This window comes from Phalacrocorax carbo, chromosome 4 (genome assembly GCF_963921805.1).
Source record: "Phalacrocorax carbo chromosome 4, bPhaCar2.1, whole genome shotgun sequence".
NCBI lineage: Eukaryota > Metazoa > Chordata > Aves > Suliformes > Phalacrocoracidae > Phalacrocorax > Phalacrocorax carbo.
In genome coordinates, this window is record NC_087516.1 from 49032637 (window position 1) to 49052487 (window position 19851).

The 19851-nt window shown below is 38.8% G+C and overlaps 1 protein-coding gene across 16 annotated transcripts in view; it reads right to left on the reverse strand.

Annotated features, from left to right (window-relative positions):
• Nucleotides 1–385: 385 nt before the first annotated feature.
• The window catches only part of TRIM2 (tripartite motif containing 2), a 125825-nt gene continuing 106359 nt past the window's right edge, over nucleotides 386–19851 (reverse strand). For all 16 annotated transcript variants that reach the window (XM_064449848.1, XM_064449852.1, XM_064449856.1 and 13 more), the window contains 6 exons: nucleotides 18261–18364; nucleotides 16800–16967; nucleotides 10329–10497; nucleotides 8603–8673; nucleotides 5844–5984; nucleotides 386–4814 (listed from right to left, as the gene is read on the reverse strand). In XM_064449848.1, coding sequence (XP_064305918.1) covers nucleotides 4662–4814; nucleotides 5844–5984; nucleotides 8603–8673; nucleotides 10329–10497; nucleotides 16800–16967; nucleotides 18261–18364 — 806 coding nt within the window. In that variant the 3' untranslated portion in view covers nucleotides 386–4661. The remainder of the gene's footprint in view (nucleotides 4815–5843; nucleotides 5985–8602; nucleotides 8674–10328; nucleotides 10498–16799; nucleotides 16968–18260; nucleotides 18365–19851) is intronic.

Here is a 19851-nt window from a genome sequence, read left to right on the forward strand (position 1 = left end):
TTCTGGAGCAGTCCCTTGAAAGATTGGAGCACAGCATAGCTGAAAGGTACTGTATACTTCCATGATGCAAATGGAAAAGCTTATGACTCATAATTTTACTGCCACCAATTAAAAGGTTTATTTTAATTACTGAACTGAAGAAGGAAGGGAGGAGACAAGGAAGCTTCAAGTCCCCACCTTCTTCCCAAGAAGAACCCAAGTCCCTCTTTCCTCTGTGTCTACATAAAAGCTTAAAGCGTATGAAACAATCACAGTTTTCTTGGCTTGTGACCTGTGGTGTCAGGGTTTCCTTTTGGAAAAAATTACCCATCTTCCTGCATTATGGGGCTGTTTTTAGGGACAGTGAGTATGAGATATCTGAAAAATAAATCCTCAACCATGAAAATAACAGAGGAAACAAGCTTTATTTTTATTATTTGAAATTTTTGTGCGTGGTAAAGGTACACATTTGACTCTGGTTTTCCTACATTTCCAAGACAGAGTAATTCTTTTTAATTGTCGGCTAAAGCATCAAGAATACCGTGGCACACAGGAAGCTAAAACTACACACACACACACAAACACTTTGATGCGCATCTTTCATCCTTGACCTTAAGGAGACAAAGTTTGTATTTAGCCTCACAGGGATTTAAAAAAACAAACAAAACAAAAAGTGAGAAGAATATTTCATTATGAGTGTCAAGAGAGTGCAAGGCTTACATGTACACAAAACATACGAGATTGATTTACAAAGATGGAATGTACAAAAACTTTAAAAAAAAAATAAAGAAAAAAGACAGACTGACTCCTAGAACTGGAAAGCTGCAAGGTATCAACTGGTAGAGATTTCTAACAGGGTCTACTGCCGTACACTGTGCAGCGTAGGGAACATTCCCGTGTCATAAAGCCAAAGCAAAAGTGTCAGGGTTAAGGCCGTGTTGCTCACAAACATCAACTGAAGTGCTGTACATTCATCAGAAATAACACAACCCGTTAGGAATCTTCCTACCCCGTAGCACAAATACCTTTCGCGCGCTCTCCACAAACAGGCCAAAACAGTCACTGCTCACAATTCTTGAAGAATTATCTTCCATGTACATCATGACTTCATAACTAGCTGTCACCCACAACCACAAGCCATTTCCTTATAACAAACACAACATATTGGGCACTTGTAGTTCTCATTATGGCAACACTAGATCCTTAGTTATAAAAAATATCGACATAAAATCAAAAGCCCACTAGCTTTTACAGAAGAGAAGAGCATTTACTAAAAAATAGCTCTCCATCTACATTAGGCAAAACCTTGCCTAAACCATTTTCCTTTTCTTTTTCAGCTACATTGCTGATGGTTTAGCCTATGTAAAAATCCCCTACTGTTTATATTGGATTTTTCTGAAGAGATCCTTTTTATTCTATTCACAAAGCAATGAAAATACAGTTGGCTAGTTTGTCCTAAAATGCTCCAAATTACACAAGATGTGATAACCTTCTGAGATTACTCTTGAGGTGAAGATTAGTTAAATGAAGCACATACTTTCACCATTCATGCTGAGCTGCTAGTCAATTAGCATTCCAGGGAAGTCAAGGGAACATTTGGTTATACCTGAAACCTGGCAGCAGAATGCCCGTAAAGCCTTTAATAAATGCTAACAACTCAGCAAATCAAGTAGTACGATTCTGGCACTCACTTAATTGGATGAGAAAAAAATCTGCCAGTTTTTTAGAACAGAATTTCTGCTTTGGTTGCTCTTTGTAAGTTTGTAAGCCAATCATTTTAGCAAAGTTGGCTTCAGAAGCACACCGTAAAAGCAATGTGTTTCTCGGTTTCCCGGTGCCAGGCAGATAAGGTCAGCCCTTGGAAGGGAATGCCCAACGCCACTGAATATGAAAGTGTAGTTGGCAGTACTTGCTGTGAGAAGGAACTCCAAATTAGTGAAGTAAGTGCTGCTCTGGTGATAATGTCTGAAAACCCAAAAGGCTATTCAGTCTCAAGAAAAAATCCACATCCCCCCTAAAAGCTCTTAGCTGGGTTGTAAGGGGGTTGTGTGCAGAATTCCATATTTCATCAGGATGCACTGGGTTGACATAGGTTATATAAAATCCTGGTAAACAATACTGAGTCAAAGGGACTGGAAATCTTCTGAAGAAAAGTGTACGTATGTAATAGTACAGTCTTAAGTATATGTTTTGACATATAGATTAGAGGCTGACTTCTGTGCTTCTCAGAGTTCCTGGCAATAGAGGATTTGGCAATGTTTCCTGAGCGGAAACCATGCAAGTTTAGTAAAATGTTATTATAAAAATCCAAATCTGGAACTAGGTTCGATTAATATTATCCATATCTGACAGCAGCAGCACATTTCTCATTTTATTTGTACGTTTTTACCTCAGAGAACCCGTGCAACCTCTTCTCTTTGTTAATAAATACAGTTAAAATGCTGCATACCTTTTCTTCATTGATAAATTTGCCATTTAAGGGCATTCCAATGTTAGAAATTGTTTGCCAGAAGGTTGTTTATAAGGACACTTAGAAGGACTTTTGATCTTCAGAAAATTTAATCTACAACTTTGTTAAATTTTGGTAGGACAACGTATTGTGTACTGACTGAGATACCATCTTCAGAACTTTAGGACAAACTCACTTCAAGCAGAGGATATTTTGTTCTCTTGGTAATAACAAACTTGAGTTTAACATTTCAAAAATGTTACCACCAGTTTCTTAGATGCATTATATAGTCCAAACCTTAAGCCTTATACACAAAGTATTTATTCCAATTAAATAAGGAAACTTATCTTTGCATGAGAATTTGTAAATTGGCTCTATGTGCAAAAAAATAAACAAAGGAAAGAAGAGGAAAAATCTTTTAAGAAACAGTAATTAAAACCCAGGCAAACTCCACATTTACGAACCTTGGGGCCTGCATTTTTACAAGTCAAATGTATCTTTACAAAAAACCATTAATTTCTCTCAAATTCATTGAAACAACAACCTTAACCTTTTAGAAATAAGACAAATACTTATAATGAGTAATTTAACAAAGATTTCTTTCCATTTTGCAAACATGTTTAAAATACTCCCTTGCTTCTGACTCAATGCCCTTTTGTTTCAAGGCCCTAAAAATGAGAAAAGAAAGACTTCCCAGGCTATTGTAGGCATTGGCAGCAATCTCACCCGCTCCTCCAACGAGGTTTAAGAGTGAGCACCACTCTATATTAGGCTACAGTAGCAATTCATCCTTTGACCACTGGATTTAGAAGTAAGAACAAAGCCAATGCTACTTTTAAAAGGACAAGTTCACTCTTAAAAACAAACAAACACATTAAAACCAGAACCAAGTCATATGATTGTAAGTATTTCCAATTAAATTAATACTTCAACAAAGACCACAGTAGAGAGATCCGGCAGGAAGAAGGACATTTTTCAGAGTACTGCCATTGTCAAATGGCATACCTACGTTCCAGTTTGCTGAAATAACCTACATTTACTTTTTTTTATTTTTGCGTCAGTCAGTCGTACATACATACATACTAATAAATCAGAACAAATCTCACAGTCCTTATTTTGTGTTCTAACAAAATTCCCTTTGATGAAGGACTTCAGGAATTGGTTCAGATTCATTCTTATTTGTAATGTATTTTTTCTCATGTAAAAACAAGTAGCTTTGGTAACCCTTGGCTTTCGTATACAACCTCTGTTTACCACAGTTCCTTTGGTTGTATAATGCAGGCCCTCCATAGGGGTACCTCTCTGGCTTTTGGCCCTGTGTGATGCTGCATTTTATTTTATTGGTTAATACAGCGAGTTGCCTTAAGGAAACATGGCAATGAACACATACAGAAGAGTGGCATACATGAGGTTAATTGAGTTGACATTGTAATAACCCTGATCCTAATGAACTAGTTTGGTGTCAAAAGGTCTGTCGTTATACAGAAATTCAGCTCTCACTAATGTATCGCTACAATTAAGTTTTTCCAGAGCTTTAGAAATGTCAGGTCTCTGCAAAGTCCTTCCAGCACATTGAGCAAGGGGAAGAGTGAAAAACAAGCACATGAAACAATCCTTCGTTAATCCCACATGAGTAGGGATTGATTCTCATGGTGCTAAACATAGAGCGGTGTTAGGTCTGAGGGTTCGAGCTAGACAGATTTTGTGAGACTTAACCTTATACTAAAAGGACCTACTTGTTATAGATAGTAAGACTGAAGAATGTTAAAAGTGTCATACCTACCATGATAATGAGATCTAGAAGATTCCCAGGATTACCTCTGGGTTAAATAATGCATAACAATGATACTTCTTCAACTTTGGAAGCTGTGAGCAGGAGCTAACCTTCGCAGTCTTCAAAAAGCTTTGGGGACTTTTCCCAAATTTTTCTCATTTTTGCCTAATTAGTTAGTTCCAGTTCCTTAAGTTGCAGTTTGCATTTAATATCACATCGTCTTTATGAATTCAGTTAAAGAGTATTTTGTGTATTAACCCTTACAACAAAAAGTTCAGTGAGAAACGTAAGAGGTGCGAGTCCTATGTAAACAAGGTAAGTTTGGAAATTAACACGAGAAGTCCATAAGAGACTCCTTCATTATTAAAAATGAACTCAAAGTAGGAGATATCCTGCATTGGATCTCTAGGACCAGTCTTTTCTTACAGGTGGACGATTATCCAGCTCCAGAGCTCATTGCTACTGTAAGTATCGATAGACCTTGAAGCAGTGATTTCCAGAGTCTGCAACTACAACGTGGCCATCTGAAGTAAGGGCCAGACCTTGGGGACCATAAAGTGGGTCAGCAGAGGTGTTAATATAGGATAAAAATGATCCACTTCCATCAAAAACCTTTGAGGGTGAGAAAGCACAGAATAATTGTTATAAATAAAAAAGAAAAATAGCGGACACAAGTCTGCCTTCAGTTATACCATTATACTTCTCATTTCTGAAACAATTAACATACACTAGAATAAACAAAGGCAGAATCTGATCTGTTATTCACAAAATATACAGGTTTATATACAAATGTATTTTCTTATTAAAAATAACTAATTAAAGTTGCCAGGATCTTTGGCAAGAATTAAACATGCAGTGAAACAGTAATAAAAAGAGCACCTTGGCTGTTCCTTGTTCTAAAAACGGCCAACTACAATAAATCAAATTCAGTCAGGAACTCAACCAACACCTTGTTTTCCTAACAAATATTACTGTTGTGGCTAGCATGACTCTCAGGTTCCCACACAGCGAAAACCAGGAATTGGTTTGCACTGCTGACAGTGCTTCCTGAGAACAACTTACAAGCAGCTCCCTCATTCTTATATTCAGTGAAAATAATACATACACTTAGCTATTTATTAGGTATTCTTTGGCAAATAAGACGACTTTGTGATTAGCACTTGAAAGATAAAAAGAGTGTGACTCTCATAACATAAAAGCAGAATATTTTCTCAACATTTAAAAAAGATGATAAAAATCCTGCTCCCTTTGCCTCAGGGTCTATAGAGATCGTTTGCTTTTTCATGTTTTCCACCATGTCTCCAATCTTCTGTTATGTTGATTTTAAATTACTGTCATCTCAGCAATGCTTGTAAGCCTCCTAAGTCACCAATTAGCTTTTGGGGAACTACTTGGAGACACGAGCCTTGGTCACAGCAACCATCAGAGTTGCTAGCAGTCACACTGGGAAGCCCACGGTCAGACACCACCACTTCCAAAAGTGGACAGACAGCAATGAGGCATATAAAAGGCTGTATTAGAAACAACATCGCTTCTAATGCTGCTATCATGTTTCTTGGGAAGTCTGAAAACTTCAGTGGCCAGAGTTATCAATCCATTAGCTTTCCTAATCAAGCCCCTCTGAAATACACAAATCTCTACCTGTATTCGGCTGTTTCCCCAATCTGCTACGATAATATTTCCATTAGAATCTACAGCTACTCCAGTTGGTGCATTAAATTGTCCGTTTCCTTCTCCATTTGATCCAAACTTCAGTATGAATTCTCCCTCCTGGTTAAATACCTGTATGGGTTAAAATAAAAACCTGAATATGGCATCATATCAAATATTAGTCATCTGCCACTACCAGTTCACCTGTTACCAAAACTGGGAATTGAATTGTTCCCAGAAACACACACAAGCACAGAAGATGGGAGAAAAGGTGCCCATCTCTCCCTCCAGCTCCCATTACACCATACAGTATTTCCCATCTCACTTAAGGTTCAGCTCGGACACAGAGAAGGGCCCCAGGAACATCTCTGCATCTTGTGCATCTTCAATTAAATAGAGCTGAGTGCAGATACGGCACTAGGAGTCAGTCCTATGGAAACACATCTGAGCAGATGAACTCTTCTCCGACTTCCATAATCTAACACATATTGAGAATCACAGCATGCTGCTCTCTGTATAGACAGTTCAGCAGCTGAATTCTCTGTGATGGTGAGTAACAGGTTTAGACACCAGAAGGATGGAAACTATCAATGACTATTCTGTCAGTGACTTGGATGCACCAATGGGCCAAGTGAGATACAGGATGTGCCATTCACATAGTACCATAGCCATCTCTATTTGGTTTGGTCCATCTTGGACCCAGGCACAGCTGTGCCACAAGGTGCAGCAGCATTCTTAGAGACCGGCCGTGGCTTGCACAAGAAAATGCAAAGACCTGACAAATGTGGAGTGCACACTGCGGTGCTAAGAACAAGGAAGGTGGGAGGAAATCATCCTATTCATGAACACCCACAGTGAACAGAGAAAAAGCATTTGGGGGAGGAAATTAATGAAGTACCATGTTGGTGCTTCAGACGATGAAAGGAAGTAGAAAAAAGTTCATTAATAAGAAAACAAACAGGCAAAGATATGTTGCTCTGTCCCTGGGTTAAAATGGGGATGGTGAGTGACCGAATGAGAGAGAAGCCTACATTGAGCAGGATTTTCCATAGAAGATGCCTGAAGGAAGGAACACGCTTGAAGGTTAATGGGGGAGGGAAGATAATGTTGCTGAGCGAGGATGCTTAATTCAAGACACTGGTGGCAGGAACAGGCTTTGGGATGCACAAGAATGAGATTTTATTTATTTCTAAATATATTTATTTTTGAAAACAAAATTTACTCTCTGCTCTTTCCCCACCATCTAACAGAAGATAACAGCGCCATCCAGATTGTAAATTACTCTCCAAAGTGTCAACAATTATCTGTACCGATTTAGAGAGCACTCAAAAATAATAATCTTTTCCAGTTAGTACCAAACTGTAACAAATAACATTTTTATCCCATTGAGTCACACCAGAGACAGACGGGAACGCTCTGTTCTCATTAGGAATGCAATAATTATAAATCTGCTAAGATGCCACACTTCTTACATCTCTTCACTTGCTTTTTTTCATTTCGGTTTGCCCTTGTTGTTAACTCTCTCCAGGCATTTTTGTTACCACGGTAAGCCCCACTGGTGGAGGGGTAATTTATGGAGTCATAGGCCTCCTGCTGCTAAACCAGGTAAACAGTCTGCTTTAGGGCTCCTGCAGCAATATTGGTTTCTTTGTTGTAATCTAAACCACAAGAGTTTCTACTTCCTCTCTAATTCCAAAAGGATACAAGAGCAAGGTCACTACTCAAAATCTAGATGATTCAGCAACCATCAGGACACGAGGGTGTCTATCCTCAGACAGTGATTTTCCATTTCAGATGAGTACATATAATTTCAGTTATGAACACTGAAGAACTGGACCGAGGGTTTATCTTTGTGTTCAATCAGGACAGGCAGCCATTAGGTGAAATCCCAGGGATTTCACCAGTGTGTGGGACTGGGTAGTGCAGCATTCTGCTGCCCATGTTCTCTTGCTGCTTCTTCTGCGTGTTGAGGGAGGGAAAAAGAGCACAGAAAGTGACTGAAAGGGAATGTCACAGCCCAAAAACAAACACAGAGAGGTGAGTAATTTCTGAAACAGCCTGTAGCTCCTTCATATACTTTTTCCACCACATGACATCTCAACATGTATCCTTGTTTTGGTTTATTACTGGGACAAACAAATATACCACCCTATCTTACCGTGACTGTTTAACAGGCCATACATCAGGACTTCCCATGGGTGTAAGGACTAGTGGCCAGTTCTGCCCAGTGCAGGAAGTACTGGATGAAAACCGATGGTCTGTGTTACACCCTTCTTAAGAGTATCGGGGTTGTAAATGGATTCAGTAATCTTAAAGCTTACAGGTATGAGATTAAAGCTTGTCAGGTATCTTTTCTTCGTTATAATTTTATTCAGCTAGAAATGTGGGAAGCTTTTATTGGGAAATTCAAAAGCAGTTACCAGACTTACTTAAAATAGGAGAGAACATAGGGTAAACAACAGGTTTGGCAGAGAGCTTATAAAAATAACTAAGTTGATATTACTTATCTCAGGTACAACTTATGTTTAAGCAATTGAATTAGAGAACATTACAGTGGCACCAAAAGCAACAACAGATTATATCTTCATGAAGCAATGCACTGCATGCAAAGGTCTCCCAATGTGCAGTCCTTGTATCAGACTGCCTACATACAGAGTGGGATCTCTTTGGTTTTAACAATACTTTATTTTCCCCAAGAAAGTACCATGATAAAATGAAAAGCTCTCCAAGTCACCATTAATTGACAGTACCTTGACAGAATGGTTATGAAAATCTGTAACGATAATTTCATTGTTGCTGTTTACAGCTGCAAAATGAGGACCTGCAATGCAGAGGAAGAAAAAAAAAAATAATACCACTAAACCAAAGAGTTTGCTTAAATTAAAAAAAAAATTATTCAGCCTGCCAGAATATTATATTTGGCTTCTGAGTCAAATTGGGAATATCAATTTCAAATTAAGAGTAATTTCATTTCATATTTTAAAAAGCTCAGCATGCCTTTTTGTAAACACAAATAATTTTTTTCAACCAGTTGTCAGCTAGCATTATCAATAAGCATTGTTCATTCCTTCTTCTCTCATATACAGATGACTATGTAGATATTTATGTGCTTAATTAACAAGACAAAACATGTAGTGCTTAGGCATAAAGTTGTGTATACACTGAAAATAGTTCTCAAAAATGTCCATGTAAAGTCTTAATTGAAATAACCTATGCTTTCTGTGCTCACTTCCTACAACGATTTACGCACGTAAGTTTTAGGATAAATAGAAAAGTTACTTCTGAGAACACTGTCAGGGGAAAAAGTGCATTCTTTGCTTTACTTTGTATATTGAAATATGTGTTCAAACTTGAATAAAAAGGAAATGGTAGCTTGAAAAGAGGCAAGTGCCTGAATCAAAATATTTGGTGCTATTTTTAGTTATTAAAGAGATCAGAACTCGGTTTCAATTTTCACAGTACATCAGTGTATACTATAAAAGGGTGAAAACCTATACACTGAAAGCACTCGAATAATGACAAATCACCTGGTTTATGTAGCCTGCCACCAAGAAGAGGTGATACATTTCTCAAAGGCACTCTTGCAGAGTATTTTCAGGAGGTATTCTTACAAATTTTAAAATGAAAGAAATTTGACATATCCAGAAAATTTTGGTGATGCTTAGCTGTGTTAGAGCCAAAGCTCTCATAAATTATATATATGGCACTTGTGCCATAAGACATTGCAAGAGAACTCAAGTAAGATAAAAGCAGTTGATGCTATTTCTCTCTTGTGCTATGAAGCAGTCAGATCAGACCAATCTATAACTACTAATTCAGAGTGACCCAACACCTGCAAAATGACCTGCATATGTAATTTGACATCTTCATTTCAAATTTTCAAAGAACAGCTATTCACTGAAAATACATCAGTTTTTTTTTTAAACTTAATTGCGTCGTCTAATTGAAAGACACCATGTGCGAGCAGTCATTTGAACGTAAGTGGCAATTTCCCCAAACTGGCATTTTCCGTTTGCATAACTGCATCTTCCTGATCTCAATCTTAACAGTATCCCATTACACTAATTTTCTAATGGGAAGATACCACTTAGGGCATTGGTTATTTTGTATCTGATCATTGGAAACACAAAGCATGGTGTTTGAGTTGATTATCATGAGCAGCTGAGTGCGGGCATTACAAAGCATTTATAAAATGCTAGTTAAGATCAGTCTGTCTTGGGTCACTGATCTGAAATGCTTCCAGGCACAGAGGGGTAAATAAAACAATCTGGTTACAGCTACATTTGCAGAACAGATGTTGCAGTCTTCCTAACCAATTAAACAAATGGTGAAGTGAATAGGAGCTGTATGTTTGGTAGAACCTTTCCACCCCAGGAAAAATGAGTAGGATATAGCGTCTTCAACATGCTCAAACATCATGCAAATGTGAGCAGAAGAGGCAAGAAAAGGGGATTTACATATTACCATCAAGTGTACCTGCAAACTGCTTGTCACCATTTCCTCGACTACCAAACCTGGTGACTATTTTTCCGTTTGGCTGGAAGATGAACACACAGCATGCTTTATTGTCCACTACAATGATGTGTCCGTTACGATCCACAGAAACACCTTTAGGGCCCATGAGCTTTCCAGACCCAATTTTGGCCTGAAAAGGAGAACACAAGACAGGAAAATATGTTAGCATGATAGAAATAAGTTAGTACAGTTCAAAGATTGCATTATAGGCACACAGCAGGACAGAGAGACGTTTTTGTCATCAAAGGTTTCCCAGAGGGAAGTGATTGTTTTTATCAGCTCCATCATTTTTTCTTCAGCTGAAAATAAAGACTGCTTTCTGTATTGTCCTTTCTAGAATGGAAAATCTGCCATGTCAGCAGCTGAGTCCAGATAAACAACTCATGACAAACACAATCATCAGATTTTTATGTCTTGATGAACTACAGCATCTATCGGAAACCATCACAAATGGCTGTATAGGCAGCACCAGTGTACCAGTAGGACAGGCAGACAGGCATAAAGGAGTTCTGCCTCCTATTGCATACTGTTCCTGAATCCAACGACCACCTGGTTATGGACGGGGAAATATGCCTTTACCACTGCCTGCTACATGAAAGCAGTTAGAGCTCACTCTTGGAAACTCAGAGCTGGGTGGCATGTAGGCTATGATGTCCTCTGTTGCCTGCCTTGGGTGAATGAGACACCATGCAGCTTCTGAGTGCACCTGGAAAGAATTTGAGCAGACCTAAAGCTCAGGCTAACCTCAATACCTTCCATCAGATCGACATGAGATTGCTTCACGTGCTGCTTAGACACATGAAGTGTCAGCTGAAACCTGGAAAGGAGATAGGACTGTGCTGCCAAACAGCAAATAAAGTAATCTTTGAAACAGTAAACAAATCAAAGCTTGCTCCTGTCTTAGGTAAATAAAAATATTTCCATCATTTTAAACAGGCCTTGTGACTACCAAAACATCTGCCAGCATAATAAGCAACAGCAGGGGAACTGTAGAGTATTCCATATTGTATCAATGGAAAAAACTTCAGTGGGGATGAGATGGATCTTACACACAATGAATTATCTGGAAAGACTAAAGAGCTGCCAAAATAGATCAGAAAATGTTAGAACCATTGTTTAGTAGGATCAGAAAGAAGGTAATCTAAGAAGGGGATCTACGAAACAGCATCCCATTCAGCCCAGAGCAAGCAGAAATAGAGCCAAACCGTTCAAAGACCCCATGAGCTACCTGGGCATATACCCAAGAAGATTCTAGGATCACCTTGCAACCCATTTCACACTTTTTACCATTCTGCTCTTTTTTCAGGCAGAGATACTAGAAACTGGTTTAATCTGCATAAAATCAGTTGAGTTTTGACCTTTCAGTTTCAAAAAAACTATAAAAATACCACCTAATTGTTTGGGGGGCGTGTTGTTGGAATGCAGCAACTTGATTTCTGTTTGGTTTGGTTTTAATAATGGACAGATTTGGAAGCAGTTATCCAGGCTGGCTCCAAAAGCCTGGTCTCCTGTGAGCCTCTCTACTGTGCTGGACAGGCTACCCACTGAACAGACTGTGCTGAAATTATGGATCCCAGAACTTTCAGATCCTGTAGTAATTTGCAAGGCAGATGTCCTACAAACTGAGGTCCATCTCTTTGGTGGTGAACATAATTTCCTGTTTCCATAGGAATTTGAATTAGATACTAAGATATTTGTCTTCTTTATGAAACAAGTCCATTTTTCCTCCTCACTGCCTTTGCGGGGTGGGACAGATCACCACCTAGAACAAGCAATGATTCTGACTTCTCTGCCCCCATCCCTTCCCTCTTGCAGGTGGTGAGGAGTAGCTGAAGCTCTGTTAGTCTGTAACTAATTATCAATGTGGGACAGATTACAGGGCATGGAGAAGATCCATTACCTAACTCATTTCTCTCAATTCCCTAATGTTTTCAAAGCAAACAACCACATTAGTATCTGAAGGAGCTCAGCTACCCTTAGTAGGCCCCATGCTCATGTTCCAGAGTACCTTCATGTGGGTGGAGTTGCAGGTAAAAATAGGAGCCATCCCAAAATAGAGCCATCCCAAAATAAAGCCATCTAGGTTCCCTGAGGCTGACTGGTAGAAAGTCACCACTAGACAACGTCTTTCAGTCTCAAATAGAGATAACTCCAGAGAGTAAATCTTGCATCTTGAAGATTCAAGACTATGCTTAGCCAACATGCAATGATCATGCGTCTGTTTATGGTCAGGTACATATGTTCTTATAAATTGCTAAATATTTAGGCAGAAACCACGTAACTAAATCATGTGAAAACAGCCGCAGGGAAAACTATTACAAATGTCTTTGTGTTCTCCAGGAGAAAGATATAAGCAGACCTACAAAATCTATTCAGGTTTTCATAATAACAAAGCATCAACAACATAAACCGAATGCAAATCAGTAATTTATTTCCTTTGGGGTGATTCCTTCTTTCCTCTGGGATGCCCGTGTGTTTGTCTGCTTGTGCCATGCACCAGCTCCTTACCATCCTTCCAGGATTCCTATAGAAAAATGACTCAGTCTCATGAGTACAGTATCTTCCTGCTCATGTAAACACATGTAAAAAAAAAAAATTAATAAATCATGTACTACATTAACGGGCACTCAGTGCTGAGAAGAGTAATAAAAATCACTATTCTTGGGCCAGGATTTAAAATATAATTTGCAGGCAGCAATAAATTATGCCCAGCTAGAGTTTGCAGTGCTTTTTATTAAAAGTCTCTGTTTCCAGTTTAGATCAAAATATGCTGATGACACATTGCTGGGTCTGGCTGAACATATGCTTTGTATATTTTTATTTCAGAAAGTTTCTTAGAATTATAGGTTTGATTATTTAGAACAGAACATTATGAAACCCAGTCACTCCTGTTAAGTGTATGAATGGAAGTATTTTCAAACTTTTCTGCCATTAGAAATGAATAAAGTGTAATGAATCATCTGAACCCTTAATACAAATAATGTGTTTAACTGAATTCAGTCAAGGACATTATGTCCCTTATTGGCTCATATGAATTTAGACTGGTTTTCAAATACATGTTTATAAAGTCACCCTACCCAGATGGAAAATACTCCACTGTGGATTATTCCTGGAGCTAAAAAAAAATCAGCTAGCCTATATAAAAATTTATAAAGACTTTTCCACTGTAGAAGGAGGTGTGTTAGGGCTTTAAGTTTAACGCCACCAATGTTGTTGCTGTGTGAAAGGTTCACAATTGTCAGGAATTAACTTACAGACTTTGAGCATACCTTCTTTTCCTGTTTGAGAACTTCCCTAATGTGGAGATACAGCTTTGTTACACATTGCAGTGTCGCACAACAAATGGATTTATCATTCATGTGACTGTCTTAATTCAACTGTGACCACTTAATCACACTCCACAGAACTATTACTATCTGAACATGCCATCAGCTTCAAGCAGCTCCCTTCTTAATTCTTCTAATGAGACAAGAAAAAAAATAAAAATCTGACAGATAAAATGTTTCCTTTTGTCTTTTCCCACTCATCTAAACTTGATCTTGAGTTGCAGCCCTGTTTGGCTGATAACAAGCTATCTTATATAGAACCCTTCAAGACTAGAAAGAAAGTCATTTTCTCCAAGAATTGTTTTCTTGGCCCTGTTTTCCAGTTCCTTCACTAGGTTTGAGCACCACCACAGGCACAGAAGCTGATACTGCTGCTTCAGCATGTGTTCTCTCTGTAGCCTAGTAATGTCTTCTCTAACAGTTTTCTTATGGAGTTTCAGAGTAATTTACAGAGGAATCCAGCACTGTTATCTGCCTTTTATAGATGAGGAAAATAAAGCACTGGGACGTGAAAAGGAAGATCACTAGTCACCTGTGAGACTCGTGGCATAGCCAGAAACAGAAGCCCCAGCTCCTAAGACCCTGTCTAAGGCTGTATCATTCACAGGATAATACAGCCTTTCATTTTAAGAGACTTATGTTTTGGGGTTTAGGGTTTGTCCAGCTCTGGATTATGCAAATTTTCCAGCCTTGAGAAAATGAAGCTCTGCCTCTGTTGCTACCAGCGACTGAGGAAGGTGACACTTTTCTGCCTGGCAGTGGAGGTTGCTGGGGTGAGTCAGCCTGGTGCCGTAATCAGGGAGATGCCTGGGCCTGGCTCCAGGGGAAATCTGCCTTCTGGCTCACAGGACTATTAAAATGCCGCTAAGGCAGAGTAAGTGTAAGTAAATACAGAAGGAAGGGGACAACAACAAAAATAGTTAGATTAAGTTCAAAACAGCCCCCTGATAATGCTGAGTTACCAACTATCAGACCACCTGCATCAGACATCACATACAATGACTTGCAAGCACAGTCCTTTGAAGAGAAACACCATTATCCCTTTATCTATCTCTCTGTGTATCTTAGCAACGTTGCCCAATTTAATCTGACAAAGCCCCTGTAAGAATTACCATTGCCAACACACAAGAAATTACATGGCTTTGCCCAGATGCCCACGGGCTAGATCTGTTATATCCATGTCCTGTGCTTCAGCTGTATGATTATGCCTGCCCTCCACATATAAAATGCTTCTACAAACAGTTGTGTATTTTTCTCTCATAAATAGAGCCTGTTGCATTCAATCCAAAAATAGTATTTTATATCATTGATGTTTCATCTCTCATTTAATCAGTCTACTCCCAAGAACTATAAAGTCCAATGCATTAACTTGTATTAAACCACACAAACATCGCCAACTTTACCTAGCTCTTGCAATCCAACAAAAACCTTGACTAAAACCAAAGCTAGGCTCCACGTCAGAGGAACTACCTTAATTCATTTCTTTCAATACCTGTCTCCCTGCTGGTAGTGTATAGCACATAGGGTCCCAGTTCCTCCAGAGCCATGGCTTCTTCCTCCAGAGCTGGCACCATCCAAAATGCTGGATTTACAGCATGTCTTGAGAAGGAACGAAAGCGAGCCCTCCATGCTCTGTGTCCAGATCAAGCCAGCTCACATTAAAGATGTTACTAATTATTTAAAACACACTTAGGTTACTCAGAGTATATGGATTCTTAACTAAATTACATCTTTCTTTGGTTTTGTTTTGGCACCTTCATTTCATTCAAGGACCTCAGCCAAAACCAAAGTTTTCCTGTGTAGCTGTGCATTTTCAAAACTACTTGACAAGGAAAATCACACACTCTGCAAATGCAAGTCATTTACATTTTTTTAACACTTGCATTGCATATTAGTTTATTATATTGTTTTATTTTAGCTTCAAGTCTACACGGGGTCTGGATACTTTTAAAAGCACACACGTCTGTTTCCCAGATGGAGGTCACTGAGGACTGTGCAAGCACAATTGCCTATTTGCTATAGCATTTGTAACTTTGCAAAGACTACTCGAAGGCCATTTCTTGGTACACACAAAGGCAGCTCAGGATCTGAGCTTTTTCATCATTAGGCAGCCAGAAAATTAGCCAAACAGGCAATTTCTCTCCAATGCAGAACTCTAGAAATAAGTAGCTATGGTAGAAATTTCCCTGCAAGTCCTTTATCTTACTGAGCAGTGTGTACTGCTAACCTCTGCTATAGGTGGCTATTTCTAGTGTGCATCGTCAAACTAGGTAACATACATTCAGAGAACAGCATCAAATGGAGGCAACCATTAATTGTCTCTGGAACTGCACCTGAACCCAAGCAAAATAAATATTGCAGGCTGGCATGCATCAGTGTAGTATAGTAGCTGCCTTCTTATTTTACTCCTACTAAAGGGATCAGAGTTGCTATGAAATTAAGAGGTGTGCTTTTCTCAGAACTTCTGATTTCTGAAATCTAAGACGTTATTACTGCCTTTGAGTAACTCCCATCTCAAACACTCCTGTCTATGCTGTAGCACTGGAATGACATCCTAGGTTGCCCTTCCTTGCATTTATTACCAATAGGATGATACATGAACTGTACACATGATTTGCTCATATGTATGGAGTAAATAGAGGAAGCCATCATCAGTCTGCTACCTTATTTTTCTCCTCCATATGTCACTGAAGAGCCTCATGTCCTCCTCGTAAGTTGTCATCTCTGTCTGTGTGTATATACATATATGTACATACCTTTCTGTATAATCAGAATACTAATGATACGAAGGTTGTTGAGCTAGTCCAACTAGACACGATTACATCAGCTATCCTTGATTATAAGTTACAGAAAGGCATCCAGGCACCTAGTACATAGAACTGTAAAATGGAACATATCATCTGTGTTTGGTATAGCATTAGCATCACAGCTGTGACCTCTTCCTATTAATTATACAACATGGCTGTGTCATGGGTTTCCACATCACAACAATGGAATTTGGACTAACTTACAACCAAACTGTGTAGTTCTTGGGAAAAAAAAAAAAAAGACTTTGCATTCCTTTTTAAGACGGAGAAATCTCAGGAGAGATCATGGTAACTCGTACCTTAAATTTTCCATCTGAAGAGAATATGCTAACCCATTTGTTATCATAATCTGCAATAATGATGTCACCACTGGGATGCACAGCCACGCCTGTTGGCCGCTGCAACTGGCCGGGAGACCTTCCTCGTATGCCAAAACGGCTTTTGAACTGACCATCATTGGAAAATATCTGTAACAGAAAACATTCAGTTTAAAATTAAGTCTGCATAATAACATCATCTATTTCTTGGAGCCTAGATTTTAGCAAGTTACTAATGAACACAAGCCAGGAAGAGAGTTAGGAACGTGAAGCACTTACACAGTACATAAGCGATATGCCTAATTTAAGAAGACATTTCCATCTGGACCCTAATTTTAAGATAAAGGAGTTCTCTGCACTTACACTGCACTGTTTCTTCAGTGTTCTCAAAGTACTTTATAAACTGTAGTGAAATAAGCTACACAATGTCCCTCTCAAGTGGAAGGAGGTGGTATTATTCCCATATTAGAAATGTGGAAACTGAGGCACTAAGTGACTCGGCCACAGTGAAACACTAAGTCTGTAGAAAAGATAGGAATAGAAGCTAAAAGAGAATTTCAAAATTTAATTATCTGACTTAGGGATAAGTACCAGGCCGTTTCCTGAGAGATGCTTTAGCCACGCAAAATCTGGTCCACTGGTTGTGCCCCAAGCCAGGTAATTAGACACTGAAGTTCCTCCGAAGTGACTGCAAATTACAAAGTCTGAGGGTGCTGATGAATATTTGACTCTCTCTTTGAAAAGGCCTGGAAACGAGTTCTTACTGCACGTGGCTTGCTGGTTCTCACATACTGAAGAACGAGCCACACACTGCTGCCTTGTTCATTGCTACCACATGGGCAGCCTGAAGTGTGATGACAAATTGTCAATGGTAAAGAAGATTCATGGCAAGCAAAAAAAGCACAGCTTGATTTTCACACAGGTTACAGAAGCCAAGAAATAATGGGTGCCAGGGGTGCTACCACAGAAAAGATTTGATCATGATATCAGACAGAAAAGTCAATTAAGTAGACTAAAAGCCATCTGAAAATGACATCTACATGTTTATTTTTGTATTTGTATTTGCTTAAGAAATTATATCTGTGGCACCTTGCCCTGATTTATATTTGGAAACACGGAGTAATAAATTTACAGTGTAAAATGATATGTACCAAAAGGCATTTTTCCAGATTATTGTACTGCTTGTTTTCTTCATTCATTGTCAAACATCATAAGGAAGGGAAATAAACTCTGATATACATACTAGATATAGTGTAGATCTGAAAAAGATAGCTGCAGGTCAAGAAGATGGAATGATAATGGATGATAAACAAGCTGAGCTTCCTCTGTATTTTCTGTATCTGCTGGAATTGTACAAAATGTGTCTTTCCTGGACTACAAAGAAGGCAGAGGTGTGGGGGCGGGGAGAAAAAGAAAAATACTGGAAGTGACATATCCTCATACCTGCACACACTGGTTGTTACTGTCTGCTATTAATATTTTTCCATTTGTAGATGCAGCTACACCTTGAAGATTTGTAAACTCTCCTTTGTTTCTTCCTTTGGTGCCTAGAATTGAACACAAAGCACGTAAGAAATCAGGTTAGACAGGACTAATCAGTTAGGACCTAAATGCCAACACATGCATTTATCACATCCTTGTTCCATAGATTTCTATTTTGAAGAGTTCTTATCACTGCTACAACTTCAAAGAACTATCTCAGTAACAGATCCACAATTCTAAGTACACAAAGGGATTGTTCTTACTCTTTGGAACATATGACATCTAAGCCCCCATCAACATAATTACCTCTTTGGCCTTCACAAATCAAAGTGTTCACAATTTGCCTCTTGCATGAGGGAACTTGTAAAATGTTTTCTCAGAAGTGATGAACTTCTTTTTTAAATTGCAGATTTTTATTCAGCTGAGAAGCTAATGGAAGGGGTGGTACTGCAGGAACATACAGACAGAGGCTAAGATAAGAACCTGGACAGATGACAAGGTTTTAATACAATTAGCTAAATCTCCTCAGTGAAGTCACAGAGTTGGAATAAAACATATCAGTGATCACTTTGGATGGGGCCATTTCAAGACAGGGAAGTTTCCTATTCAATCATACTGTTTTCAGTCATAGGCTTTAGAAATTCCCTTAGAAGGGAAACTCAGATGAAGAACTGGTTTTGAATGACTGGGACATGTGGGCCAATGAAGGCCAACACCTGGAGGCTGAATGCTTCTGCAAAGACGTTAGATTGTCCTAACAAAGCAGTATACACACGCAGAGGTCCAATTTTTACCCAGGACAAATGCAATAGTGATTTACATAAATCTGTAAGTCTTGTCCCCAGTGGCTTAAGGGGATAAGGAGGTGTAAAATGTCAAAATTTCACAAAAGTTCATTAAGTTTAGATGCCTCATTACTTAGATGTTTGTTCTGAGACATTCTGAGGAGAGTCACACAGCAAACTGATGTCTTTAAAAGGTCAGGGCTAAAGTGGCTGGTGTAAATTATACCTGGAGCATAGAAACAGTATACAAATTCTTGCTTTCTTTGTAAGGGAGGCTCAGGGGTCTGTAGACAAGACTGCAATTATGATCTTGGACCCCAAGGTTATTCATAATGAATGAATGAATTTTGAAACAAAAAGACTCTGTAAGCTGTTCTTTCCAAGACTTGGATACAGCACTATTTTTCCTGCTGAAGTATTTTACAAGCATTCACTGGCTGCATATCAGACGCTAATTGGTTACAATATATGGTTTTAACTTAAAAACTTGTATTTTATTTTAGTCAGTCCAAAATATCCTGGAGCTCAGTGATTAAAACTATTCTGACTGTGATACCCAATATAAGACATACATATTAGCTCTAATTTGTATTTAGCTTTCATTAGGGATGCATACGCTCTTAACAACCCTTCTTTCTGCTGTGGTGATGGCTGTGGGTTGCATATTTCCTGTCCCTGGCTAACAAGTAACATTTAATTCCTCTGCACTTGGTGCTGTGAGCATGCTTCTTTGTTTCAAGGCTTGTTTCGTTGAACTTCACGTGCTT